This window comes from Sus scrofa, chromosome 9 (assembly GCF_054392235.1).
Source record: "Sus scrofa isolate SSC_HxYL_T2T_F1_AM1 chromosome 9, Sscrofa_HxYL_maternal_Yorkshire_Landrace_v2.0, whole genome shotgun sequence".
Classification (NCBI taxonomy): domain Eukaryota; kingdom Metazoa; phylum Chordata; class Mammalia; order Artiodactyla; family Suidae; genus Sus; species Sus scrofa.
The window spans coordinates 12,981,388-12,995,781 of NC_139391.1; the positions used below are offsets into that span (position 1 = coordinate 12,981,388).

A 14,394-nucleotide genomic window follows, 5' to 3' on the forward strand; every position below is an offset into this window, starting at 1 on the left:
AAATCAATGAAATAGAAACAAAGAAAACCATAGAAAAGATCAATGAAACGAAAATCTGGTTCTTTGAAAAGATCAACAAAATTGATAAACCCCTAGCCAGACTTACCAAGCAAAAAAGAGAGAGGACTCAAATCAATAAAATTAGAAATGAAAAAGGAGAAGTAACAACGGACATCACAGAAATACAAAGGATCACAAGAGACTAGTATGAAACTGTATGCCAATAAAATGGAAAACCTAGAAGAAATGGACAAGTTCTTAGAAAAGTACAATCTTCCTAGACTAAACCAAGATGAAATAGAAAAGATGAATGGACCCATCACAAGAACTGAAATTGAAACTGTGATTTAAAAACTTCCAATAAACAAAAGTCCAGGACACAGGTGAATTCTATCAAACATTTAGAGAAGAGCTAACACCTCTCCTTCTGAAACTATTTCAAAAAATTGCAGAGGAAGGGATACTCCCAAACTCATTCTATGAGGCCACCCACCATCACCCTGGTACCGAAACCAGAAAAAGATTCCACAAAAAAAGAAAACTACAGGCCATTTTCACTGATGAACATCGATGCAAAAATCCTCAACAAAATACTAACAATCCACATCCAACAATACATTAAAAGGATTGTACACCATGATCAAGTGGGATTTATCCCAGGGACACAAGGGCTCTTCAATATCCGCAAATCCATCAGTGTGATACACCACATTAACAAACTGAAGAATAAAAACCATATGATCCTCTCAATAGATGTGGGAAAAGCCTTTGACAAAATTCAACACCCATTTCTGATAAAAACCCTTTAGAAAATGGGCATAACGGGAACCTACGTCAACATGATAAAGGTCATATACGACAATCCCACAGCGAACATCATTCTCAATGGTGAAAAGCTGAAAGAATTCCCACTGAGATCAGGAACAAGACAAGGATGTTCTCACCACTGCTCTTCAACATAGTTCTGGAAGTCCTAGCCACAGCAATCAGAGAAGTAAAAGAAATAAAAGGAATCCAAATTGGAAAGGAAGAAGTAAAACTACCCCTATTGGCAGATGACATGATACTATACCTAGAGAATCCTAAAGACTCGACCAGAAAACTGTTAGAGCTCATCTACGAATTTGGCAAAGTCACAGGATACAAAATCAATACACAGAAATTGACGGCATTTCTATATACTAACAATGAAAGAGCAGAAAAGGAAATTAGGGAAGCAATACTGTTTATCATCGCATCCAAAAGAATAAAATACCTAGGAGTAAACCTACCTAAAGAAACAAAAGACCTGTACTCTGAAAACTACAAGCCACTGATGAAAGACATCAAAGATGACACAAATAGATGGAAAGATATACCATGCTCGTGGATTGGAAGAGTTAATATTATCAAAATGACTATATTACCCAAGACAATCTACAGATTCAATGCAATCCCTATCAAATTACCAAGGACATTTTTCACAGAACTCGAACAAAATATTTTAAAGTTTGTTTGGAAGCACAAAAGACCCAGAATAGCCAAAGACATCCTGAAAAAGAAAAATGGAGCTGGAGGAATCAGGCTCCTGGACTTCAGACTATACTACAAAGCAAAAATCATCAAAACTGCATGGTACTGGCACAAAGACAGAAATATAGATCAGTGGAACAGGATAGAAAGCCCAGAATTAAACCCATGCACCTACAGCCAACTAATCTATGACAAAGGAGGCAAGAATATACAATGGAGAAAGGACAGATTGTTCGATAAGTGGTGCTGGGAAAACTGGACAGCCACATGGAAAAGAATGAAATTAGAACACTCTCTAACACCACACACAAAAATAAACTCAAAACGGATTAAAGACCTAGATATAAGACCAGACACTATAAAACTATTAGAGGAAAACATAGGCCAAACACTCTCTGACATACATGACAGCAACATCTTCTCAGATCCACCTATCAGAGTATTGACAACAAAAAGAAAAATAAACACATGGGACCTAATCAAACTTCAAAGTTTCTGCACAGCAAAGGAAACCCTAAACAACACAAAAAGACAACCCACACAGAATGGGAGAAAATCTTTGCAAGTGAATCGACTGACAAGGGATTAATCTCCAAAATTTATAAACACCTTCTGCAGCTCCATACCAAAAAACAAAAAACCCCATCCAAAAATGGGCAGAAGATCTAAACAGACAATTCCCCAAAGAAGATATACAGATGGCCAAGAAACACATGAAAAGATGTTCAACATCACTCATTATTAGACAGATGCAAATCAAAACCACTCTGAGGTACCACCTTACACCAGCCAGAATGGCCATCATCCAAAAGTCTACAAACAAGAAGTGCTGGAGAGGGTTTGGAGAAAAAGGAACCCTAGTACACTGTTGGTGGGATTGTAAATTGGTGCAACCCCTGTGGAAAGCAGTATGGAGATTGCTCAGAAAACTAAACATAGAATTACCATTTGATCCAGCAATCCCACTCCTGGGCATCTATCCAGAAAAAACCACGACTCGCAAAGACACATGTACTCCAATGTTCACTGCAGCACTATTTATAATAGACAAGATATGGAAACAACCTCAATGTCCATCGACAGAGGAGTGGATCCAGAAGATGTGGTACATATACACAATGGAATATTACTCAGCCATTAAAAAGAACAAAACACCAGCATTTTTTGCAACATGGATGGGCCTAGAAACTATCATGCTAAGTGAAGTCAGCCGTACAATGAGACACCAACATCCAATGCTTTCACTGACATGTGGAATCTGAAAAAAGGACAGACTGAACTTCTTTGCAGAACAGACGCTGACTCAAAGACATTGAAAAACTTATGGTCTCTGAGGGAGACAGTTTTAGGGGGTGGGGGGATGTGCCTGGGCTGTGGGATGGAAATCCTGTGAAATCAGATTGTTATGATCATTATACAACTACAGATGTAATAAATTCATTTGTGTAATAAAAAATTAAAAAAAATAAAAATAAGTAAAAGTATTGCGCCCTAAAAAAAAAAAGCGTTAGGTTTTGCAATTTAGGACACATCTAATTCTTTCAGGATGACTGCCCTACTTACAAATTATATTTACAGTCATAATATAATGAAAACATTTAGTTTTCTCTTATTTAAAAAACATAACTCTGTCTGCTGAAATGGCTTAGAAGTAATAATCCTCCAGTAGCAGCAAGATACCTAGGGACCAAATCCTGGTTTCCAAATACCATTTTCCAGTAAGAGAAACCAGGGCTCCTTGGAGACATGGCTGATTCTAGGGCTAGGGTAAGGAAAATAAAAAGCAAGTTGGGACAACTGCCAAAATGTGGTATCAACCAAGATATCCTCCAGTGAGGTGAATAGATGAATAAACCATGGTACTTCCAGATCATGAAATATTATTCAGTTCTAAAAAGAAATGAATTATCAAGCCATGAAAATATGTGAAGGAACCTTAAATGCATATCATTAACTGAAAGGAGCCAATACGAAAAGGCTACATATTGTATGATTCCAACTGTATGACATTCCGAAAAAGGAAAAACATGGAAAACAGTAAAATGATCGGTGGTTGCCAGGGGTGAGAAGGGACGGAGGGATGCATGAGAAGAGCACAGAGGATTCATAGAGCAGTCACACTATTCTGTATGACGTCTGTCCAAATCTGGAGAATGCACACTACTAAGAGTGAACCCTAAAGTAAACCTATGGACTTTGAGTGATAATAATCCATCAGTGTAGGTTCATTAATCACAAAAGAAATAAAACAAATCTGATGTATTTCACAGTACCAGAGAATAAAGAAGTATTCAAGACAAAAAAAAAAAAAAAAAAGAGTTTCCTTTGTGGCTCAGTGGTTAATGAACCTGACTGGGATCCATGAGGATGCAGGCTCTATCCCTGGCCTCACTCAGTGGGTTATGGATCCAGTGTTGCTGTGAGCTATGGTGCAGGTTGCAGACACGGCTTGGATCCTGTGTTGCTGTGGCTGTAGTGCAGGCTGGCAGCTGTAGCTCCGATTTGATCCCTAGTCTGGGAACTTCCATATGCCACAGGTGTGGCCCTAAAAATTAAAAAAAAAAAAAAAAAAAAAAAAAAAAAGGACAGGGGTGTGTGAAAAGGATACGAGAGGAGTTCCCTAAAACTAAAACAGAGCAAGAAAATAAATCACGCAGCACTGAAATATAACCCAAACCCTAATATATACATCCTTACATAAATGATAACATAAGGAGTTCCCGTTGTGGCACAGTGGTTAACGAATCCGACTAGGAACGATGAGGTTGCGGGTTTGATTCCTGGCCTTGCTCAGTGGGTTAAGGATCTGGCGTTGACATGAGCTGTGGGGTAGGTCACAGATGCAGCTTGGATCCTGTGTTGCTGTGGCTCTGGCGCAGGCCGTCAGCTGCAGCTCTGATTCGACCCCTAGCCTGGGAACCTCCATATGCCGTGGGATCGGCCCTAGAAAAGATAAAAAGACAAAAAAAAAAAAAATATATATATATATATATATATATATATAACACGAATAAAAAGGAGTGAAGAGACAACAAACCCTCCATTCCGGAGAATCCCCAATACTGCCTCCTCCAGGAGACAGTGCTTAATTCGGCTTCCCACTTCCCAACCCTCCGCTTCCGTCTCTAGCGCACGTGGGTACACTTAGTAACTCACTTCCACAGAACAGAGAAAGAGAAAAACAGTACATTTTCAGTGGAGAAACCTGGCAAACACCACCTTACCCAAGTAATGAAAGTTAATAGCACCATAAGGATAGTCAGTCCCTCCTGACATGACATGACATGATGAGAAGAGCACTTCATCTTTGTGGTATTCTTTCCCCCAAATCCCTAAAACTCCAGAGAAACACCAGAAAAATCCAGACTGGAATACTTTTACAAACAATGAAAAATGAGATTGAGAAATTTACAGACCAGATGAGACTGGGGAGACATTATAACTAAATGTACTATGGCCCTAACAGTGGACCCTGGGAAAAAAAAAAAAAAAGAAGGTCTTGACAGGACGATGGTGAATCCAAATGAAGTCTGGGTAAGCCGTCTGCAAGAAGTCTGCCCTATCCCTGCAGCTTTTCTACATTTAAAAATTATTCAAAAATAGAAAGCTTATTTTTTTTAAAAAAGCAACAAAATTAAACTTTAAAATGGAGCCTTAAAACCCACTAAACCAACACAGATAGCCTTTTGGAAAATGTTAACCTTCTAAATTTAACTACCATTTACTCTTTAAAAAAACATCTGTTAAATAAAATTTAGAAAAACAGAGCCGAGGGAGAGAAGACTAATAATTTCTTATCAGAGATGAAATCATGTATTAATCTGAAATATGAGGTACTGTATAGTAATCGTGCTAGAGCTACGCATATTAAACTAGGAATATTCACTTGACTGACACTATTAGAAATACTGCAAAACACATTAAAAATATAAAACCTCATACTCAGCCAATTTAATCTTGTATGAAGTTTCACTGTGCACTGTGTTCTGTGGTTCAATAAACTTTATTGGTAAAAAGTGAACATATTTAATCTACTGGTGATACAGAAACAGAGAAACTTCGTAACTTTATACCTTTCCCATGTTATGACACTTCTGGGAATACACCTTGTCTTTACCTTTATAGATAAAATAAATGAATAATGAAAAGCATTAGAAAGTTATCCAAAACTTACATAAAACTAAAAGGTAGACAGCATAGCCTTGCAATGTAATATGGAGACACAGACCCATTCAAAGTTTCATTATTCTATTTACTATTGAACTAAATATCCCAGATTAAGTAAAATTACATGTTAACCTACAGATTTTTGTCCAGTAGAGCAGCAAATCATTTCTGCCAGGTTAGGGTTTATTGGCCTGCAGGGTATCAGTTCATAACTAACCCAACGATCTTACTCAACAGCTCCTTTATTAAACTGCATATGAATACACTGTTCCCCAAATGTTCTTTGAACTAGCCTTCCTGTTTTACTTATTTCCTCAAAAATTAATGAACTGAATAAAATACCTGATGCACATTATGTTTGTATGAGTCAAGGTTTTAACATTTTAAAACTACACTTCGATAGGCATAAGGTAATTTCCATGACATGCTTGACATGGCCTTTCCCACATACAACTCTGAAAATCTTAGAATCTCATAGGGCTATTGTAATATTTTTTCTGCACAGTATTCTGATAATGATGTCAATGATTTGGTTATCAGAATGACCAAATAAGAGCTTTCTCTCTTAAAGATAAATCAGAAAAGAATCTAAGCATAAAGATCATCTTTACTACTGACGCTTCCATCTTGCCAGTAAAGTTTGTAAAAAAGAAAAAAATAAACACAAACACTATTCTCTTCCCCCTGAGTTTTTCCACCTGTGCATTTTAAAACATGGGAAATACATAAAGATTCCCTGTTTTCACTGGAGCCATTTCCTGAAGAGATTTTTAAGTCTCAAGCTCTGTATAAGAAAACAAAGATATTTATATCTTCTCAGGAGACTCAGCACTTGAGTCAGCACTCAGAAATTACCCACAGAATCACAGAATTTAAGATTCCAATAGGACTGTAAGATTTTCCTGTGCAATCCCCAAAAAGAAGGACAACTCACCCGAAAGTATTATAGTGATTTTCCAGAGGTCTCAGAGTGGCTAAAATTAATGTGATTTGACTTCTAACACTTTTTAATTCATTACACATCTCTCAGAATGGCTTTATGTATTAATTTTCTTTATTTAAACCAGTTATTTAAAACATTTTTTCTTATGTATGTTCCATGTTTAATTTTAAGGTGTAAATTATAACTGCCCTCACTTTCACAAATACAACCAATTATATTTTGATTATGTATTTTGAGATTTAAGCAAAAAAAAATAAGTAAAGAGAAAAAAAAAATCATAATTTATTTCCAGTGTTACATTTCCTCACCAAAAACAAAAATCTAGACTCATATACTTTTTTAGTAAGAAATCTGGATATTGTCAAATTGTCAATCTAAATGTACTTTTGGTGAATTCAAGTGGACTAATCATAAACATTAATTTCAATTTTTTTTTTTTTTTTTTTGTCTTTTTGCTATTTTTTGGGCCGCTCCCGCAGCATATGGAGATTCCCAGGCTAGGGGTCCAATCGGAGCTGTAGCCACCAGCCTACGCCAGAGCCACAGCAATGCGGGATCCGAGCCGCGTCTGCAACCTACACCACAGCTCACGGCAACGCCGGATCGTTAACCCACTGAGCAAGGGCAGGGATCGAACCCGCAACCTCATGGTTCCTAGTCAGATTCATTAACCACTGGCGCCACGACGGGAACTCCTAATTTCAATTTTTAAGTTTAGCATTGGGAAAGGAAACATTATCACACTCTCACGCAACCCATAATCAGTAGTCCATTAAAGTAAAAAAGAAAAGAAAAATCTGTACCCTGACATCACTTCGAGATGCAGCTGTCCCGAGACAGTTAAGAAAGCAGGAACATTGAAGAAGTTCTCGTCAGGTACCTTTATTTTGCTTGAAGGCTGCAAATGGCAAACACAAGCCACAAAAAGTTATTCCATGTTTTGCTCTGCTTTTCACATTCTCATAGGTGCCACAATTAACAATTATAATGCAATTATACATACATGGGGACAGGCTTTCTCATTTAAAAAAAAAAAAAGGCAGTTCTCAGTACACACTTAGAAGAGAAAATCCCTCCTGCACAGTGCTAAAGTCAAGGAAGTTCACACCGTATTTTCGAAACACACAACAGTTAAAGGACAAAGTACTTTTGTCACAAAATACATTCCTCCAAAAAAACTGTTTTTTGATTGAGGGGCAAGCGGAAGCAAGAAATCATGAATTAAAAATCTTAAATGTGAAGCACTACGTAATCTTTTAAAATTCTGAGCCGTAATTGAGATTTAGTTCTCTCAAGGGAATAGCCTCTAAAACATATCTTGTTATGTAATTATTAAACTGTTAATAATAAGTTTAATACAGATTGTGATAAGTGCATTATTAAATTTTAAACATGTTACTTCACTTCATCTTTACCACAACCTGAAGATAAGAAAAGTAGGGCTCTATCTTTAAAAGGTATGATGAATAATTAGATTCAAAGATTTTCACGAACCTACAATATAGATGAGGTGATTATTCCATTTGAAACTGGTAGGAAACAAGCCACCAACATTTGTAGCAGTTAAGATCAAAAATTATTTGGAAGTCATGGAGTTCCTGTCGTGGCGCAGCAGAAATGAATCCGACTAGGAACCATGGGGTTGTGGGTTCGATCCCTGGTCTCGCTCAGTGGGTTGAGGATCTGGCGTTGCCATGGGCTGTGGTGTGGGTCACAGACGCGGCTCGGATCTGTCATGGCTGTGACCAGCGGCTACAGCTCCGATTAGACCCCTAGCCTGGGAACCTTCATATGCTGAGGGTGCGGCCCTAAAAAGGAACAAAAGAAAAAGAAATAAAAATTATTTGCAGGTCAAACATAATTTAAATAGTATAATTAAATAAACTTTTGGCTCCAGTTGTGACTATTCTATTCATTTGGGAAGAAGGAAGCTGATTTACCTACTCTTATATTTCAAACTGTGATTTGAAAATGTGAGGTTACTGCAAAAGAAACAAAGCCAATTTAAAATTTTCAAGAGGGTTTAAGCCTCCTTTTAAGAGACTTAGTACCGACTACTGAATTATAGAAACACCTAAAATCAAGGTTTCTTATTCAATTAAATTGGCTGTTCTAAAAACATTGTACATCACATATGGGGGTTGTGTATGAAAATGAAATATACTGTAAAATTACCAACTGAAATCATTCATTTATTTTGTAATTTCTTATTATTTTAAAAACTAATGGGGGAGGGGCACTCCCAGCCGGGTGCCAACACTGCCCCGCCCCCACTGGCAGCGTGGTAACAGGGGAGAGGTCCTACCACACAGGCCCTTCTAAACCTGGCAAGCCACCGAGCCCACTGGGAAGGAGCACTTCGCCTTCCTCACCAATTACAGCCACTTCCTGGTGGGCAGGGGCTCAATGCGCGGTGCATCCCAGCACCCAGATTCGAGCTGCCTGTGGGCAGCCGGCCACCTTCCTGGCCCTGCTCAAGTTTTCCTATGTGGACAAGGTTCACATCTGGCCCAAGATGGTCATGACCACACTGTACACTGCCAAGAAGGATGTGGTGCCCACATGTGAGGCCCAGTGCATGGACTTCCTGAATGAGAATGTGTGGGCAGAGAAGGTGTGCATGCTGCTGACGCAGGTGAGCCTCTTTGTAGAATCACAGCTCACCAGCCTGTGCCTGGGAAATGTGATGGAAATGCCATCATGGCAAAGAGCTTCATGGAAATCGACCTGGACACGCTGGTGGCCGTGGACCCTGCCTCTTGCTCAGTGGAGATGCTCCCATCCTGGGTTGTGGGGCAGGGGTGCCCAACCTGATCCCTCCCCTTGGGCTGGAAGTCGTGTGGCTGGTGCACTGCTGTCCTGTCTCTCCTGAGGCCATGCTGACTCTGGTCCCACACTGGCTTACGGTTGCCAGATTTAGCAACAATGGCAAACAATTCATGTTTCTGGTGTGTCTCCCAAGTTCCATCTGGGAGACCCTTATCTTACAAATTAGCCCTCTTTGACCTGAAATGCAGAGGGGGTGTCCTGTGTTTCCATCTGGCCATCTTCATCAGTGCCAGGGTGAAGCCTCAGAGGCTGTCTCCACACTCTGGGAGACACTCATCCATCAAATACTTAGCACATCTTGGGTACCAGGCCCTGGAAGCACAGCGATGACTGAGGCAGTCTGGTCACTGTGGACACAGGACAGGGTCATCCTCTGGGGGGAGACGGGCTGTCCTGGGTACTGTGCGGGTGTAGAGCAGCAACGTTGGCTCCCAAACACTGGGTGCCAGGAGCACCCCTAGTCTTGATGACCATAGATGTTCCCCAAACACTGCCTGGTGTTCCCTGAGGAGCAGGATCCCCTGGCTAAGAGTCTTAGTCTACAGCCTCGAGCTGTCCAAGCCTGAGACATCTTCTTAAGCCTTGCTAGGCCCCTCTCTCTTCAGCCCTGCTTGAGCCCCCAAAACTGCTCTCCTCACTGTCCCCCATCCCACCCAGCTGTGAAAGGTGCTGGGCTCTCAGGTCTCTGGGAAGCTTTCTGGTCCTTCACCCTTGGCTCCCTAGCCTCTCCTACCATGCGGAACCCGCCCTCCGCCCAGGCCAGAACAGCCAGACGCCACCCTCAACTTGCAAGTGCCTGGAATAAGTGTCTGTCTGGTCGGTGTGAAATAGGCCCCCCCCACCTTGTCACTCTGTAGCTGTGCTCACAGGACTTCAGTTCTTTGCCACTCAGTATGTTTTAGAGGATTCTTCTGCTTCTTATTTTCCACTTGGAAATATAAGTAGAGAGAAGCATGGGAAAATACTCCCCCAGCTGAAGTCTGATGTGTTTTTCTTTCTACGTTTTCCACACAAAAGAAAAATATTTATTTATTTATTTTTAGGGCTGCACTTGCAACTTATGGAGGGTTCCCAGGCTAGTGGTCAAATCAGAGCTACAACTGCCGGCCTAAGCCACAGCCACAGCAATCTGGGATCTGAGCCGTGTCTGCGACTACACCACAGCTCACAGCAATGCTGGATCCTTAACCCACTGAGCGAGGCCAGGGATCGAACCCACGTCTTCATGGATACTAGTCAGGTTCATTAATCATTGAGGCATGACAGGAACTCCCTCTATGCAAAAATTTTAAGACCTAGTTAAGATCTGTTGAGAGAAACAAAGAAAGAACGAACGAACTTACTTACTTACTTAGAGCTGGTCATTAATGTCCTGTTACTGCTTTTTAAAAATTTCATCTTTGATGGTGTTCCCGTTGTGGTGTGTCGGAAATGAATCCAACTAGGCTGGTAGCAACAGCTCCGATAAGACTCCTATCCTGGAACCTCCATATGCCGTGGGTGTGGCCCTAAAAGGACAAAAGACAAAAGACAACAAAACAAACAAACAAACAAAAATTTCATCTTTGAAATCCATTATCACTTAAAGGATGCTGTTTCTAAGGACTTAAATACTTTAAGACTAAAAATTTGACTTGTGTTAGGATTTCAAAATAAAAGATGTATTATTTGATGTTTCACTATTTACTAAATAGTTACATTACAATTAAGGCCCAGAACATTTATGAGAATATTATACTTTCTTCTTTCACCTCTTTAGTCTATAATTTATTCTGGCATTTTACCCTGACTTCTATAAAAGTAATTTCTTTCATTTCCTGTATATTTAAAGTCTATACTTTAGGACTTGATTTCCGTCTAATTTATTAGCATTTGTATAAAATGAAATCTGAGCTTCTATCTCTTAAATTCTACTTATTTAAATTGTTACAAACATATTTCTACATTATGCCTTCCAGTGTCATACATAAGCATTTATACACTGAAATTCATACCATTTTTTGATAAATTACTTCCTTTCAGTTCTCCTTTCTATTACAATGAATGCATCACATGCATTCAATTTTTAAAAACTTCTGTATGTAATAAATTATATTACCTAGAAATTTTATTTCAGGATATTAAAGGGACATTATAAAGTATTGCTTTTAAAAAGTAATTGCTGAGAGTGACATCAGCAAAAATGGTGGACTAAGTAGCTCCAAAGGCCAATCTCTTCACAGAAAAACTGAAAACAATAAGTAAAAATTTTAAGAATCACTTGTGGGGAGTTCCCGTCGTGGCGCAGTGGTTAACGAATCCGACTAGGAACCATGAGGTTGCGGGTTCGGTCCCTGCCCTTGCTCAGTGGGTTAACGATCCGGCGTTGCCGTGAGCTGTGGTGTAGGTTGCAGACGCGGCTCGGATCCCGCATTGCTGTGGCTCTGGCGTAGGCTGGTGGCTACAGCTCCGATTGGACCCCTAGCCTGGGAACCTCCATATGCCGTGGGAGCGGCCCAAGAAATAGCAACAACAACAACAACAACAAAAGACAAAAAAAAAAAAAAGACAAAAAAAAAAAAAAAAAAGAATCACTTGTGGGAACTCTGGGAATTAGTTAAGGGTTTAAAATAAGCAAATGAATACTGAATCAAGAAAGAGGAAATTTTAAAAATGGTAGATTCCACACAAAAGCAGCACACCACAAACTCTTTTCAAGTGCACGTGGACACTGCCTAGGAGAGACCATATGCGAGGATATAATAAGTCTCAAAAAATCAGACACATTATCTTCTTTTACCATAACAGAATGAAACTAGAAATATAAACTGGTGCAGTTACTTGGGAATACAGTTTGTTGGTTCCTTAAAAGGACAAAGTTCCTGTTGTGGTTCAGCAGATTACAAACCCAACTAGTATCTCTAAGGAAAAAGTTTCGATCCTAGCCTCACTCAGTGGATTAAGGATGGGGCATTGCCCTGAGTTACAGGGTTACAGATGCAACTCAGATCTGGCATTGGTATGGCTGTGGTGTAGGCCGGCAGCTGCATCTATGATTCGACCCCTAGCCTGGGGACTTAAAATGCCACAAGTGTGGACATAAATTTTAAAAAAGAACTAAAACTAAGTATTCAAACAATAATACAATAAAATGATCATACACCATGATCAAGTGGGATTCATCCCAGGGATGAAAGGATTTTTCAATATTCACAAATAAATCAATGTGATATATCACATTAACAAATTGAAGAATAAAAATATATGATCATCTCAATAGATGCAGAAAAAGCTTTTGAAAAAATTTAACAGCCATTTGTGAATTAAAAAAGACTCCAGAAAAATGGCATAGAAGGAACTTACCTCGACATAATAAAGGCCGTCTATGACAAACCCACAGCTAACATCATACTCAACAGTGAAAAGCTAAAATTCCCTTTAAGATCAGAAAGAAGATAAGGATACCCACTCTTGTCACTTTTATTCAACATAGTTTTGGAAGTTCTAGCCACAGTAATCAGGGAAGAAAAAGAAATAAAAGGAATCCCAAATGGAAAAGAAGTAAAACTATCATTGCAGACGACATGATGCTATACATAGAAAATCCTAAAGACTCTCTCAGAAAACTACTAGACCTCATCAATGAATTCAGTACAGCTGCTGGAAACAAAATTAACATACAAAAATTTGTTAGATTTCTATGCACTAACAACAAAATAGCAGAAAAAGAAATTAAGTAAACAATGCCCTTTACCAGCACAGCAAAACAAAAACAAAAACAAAAACAAAAAAACAAAATACCTAGGAATAAACCTACCTAAGAAGGCAAAACACCTGTACTCCGAAAATGATGAGACACTGATGAAAGAAACTGAAAACTACACAATCAGATAGAAATATGTGTTCATGGATTGGAAAAATCAATATTATTAAAATGACCATACTACCCAGGGCAATCTTCCAAATCAATGCTATCCTTATTAAATTACCAATGGCATTCTTCACAGAACAAGTAATTTTAGAATTTGTATGGAAACACAAAAGATCCCAAATAGCCAAAATAATCTTGAGAAAGAAGAACAAAGCTGGAGGAATCACAATCCCTGACTTTAGACTATACTACAAAGCTACAGTCCACAAAACAGTATGAGTCTAGCACAAAACAGTATGATACCAGCAAAAAAAGCTATGGTCATCAAAACAGTATAACAAATGTCAAACAAAAGAAAGTTCAGAAATAAAACCACCCACTTATAGCCAATTAATCTACAACAAGGAAGGCAAAAATGTACAATGGAGAAAAGACAGTCTCTTAAATGATATTGACAAAACTGGACAGTTACATATAAAAGAATGAAATTAGGACATTCCCTAATACCATATACAAAAATAAACTCAAAATGAATAAAAAGCCTAAATGTAAGACCAGATACTGTAAAACTCCTAGGGGAAAACATAGGCCGAACACTCCCTGACATAAATTGCAACAATATGTTTTTGGATCTGACTCCTAGATTCAGATATCTTCTGGGTGTTCTTGACTTTATCATGTGAGCCCTTCGAAAGCAGCAAGTTTTTGACAACTGGCTGCAGAAGAGGTCAAAAATTTGAAGCACAAGAAGGATTTGACATGCTGTTGCTGGCTTTAGGATAGAGGAGGACTCATGGAAAGGTGCTTAGCGCTGTCTCTAGGAGCTGAGAGCAAACCGACCAGCAGCCAGCAACAAAAATGGAAAGTTCAGTCCTGCAACCACAAAGAACTGAATTCTGTTGGCAGCAGGAATGGGTCTGGAAGAGAACCTTAGGCTTCAGATGAGAGCATAGAGATCTTAAGCGCTAACACACTGATTTCAGACTTGTGAGACTCTGAGTAGAGAGATGTCAGCCACACTGTCCGGGGCTACTGACCTACAGATCTGTGAGCTAATAAAGAGGTGTTACCTTAAGTCGGTAAGTTACAAAAT

The 14,394-nt window shown here is 39.1% G+C and overlaps 1 protein-coding gene across 6 annotated transcripts in view; it reads right to left on the reverse strand.

The window, feature by feature from the left end:
* Window positions 1–14,394, reverse strand: part of NARS2 (asparaginyl-tRNA synthetase 2, mitochondrial) — a 142,649-nt gene that overhangs the window by 80,445 nt on the left and 47,810 nt on the right. For all 6 annotated transcript variants that reach the window (XR_014814769.1, XR_014814770.1, XR_002335551.2 and 3 more), the window contains one exon: window positions 7,426–7,520. Coding sequence is in view for 3 of the 6 variants with exons in the window: in XM_084975471.1 (XP_084831597.1) it covers window positions 7,426–7,520 (95 nt within the window). In the remaining 3 variants the exon portion in view is untranslated. The remainder of the gene's footprint in view (window positions 1–7,425; window positions 7,521–14,394) is intronic.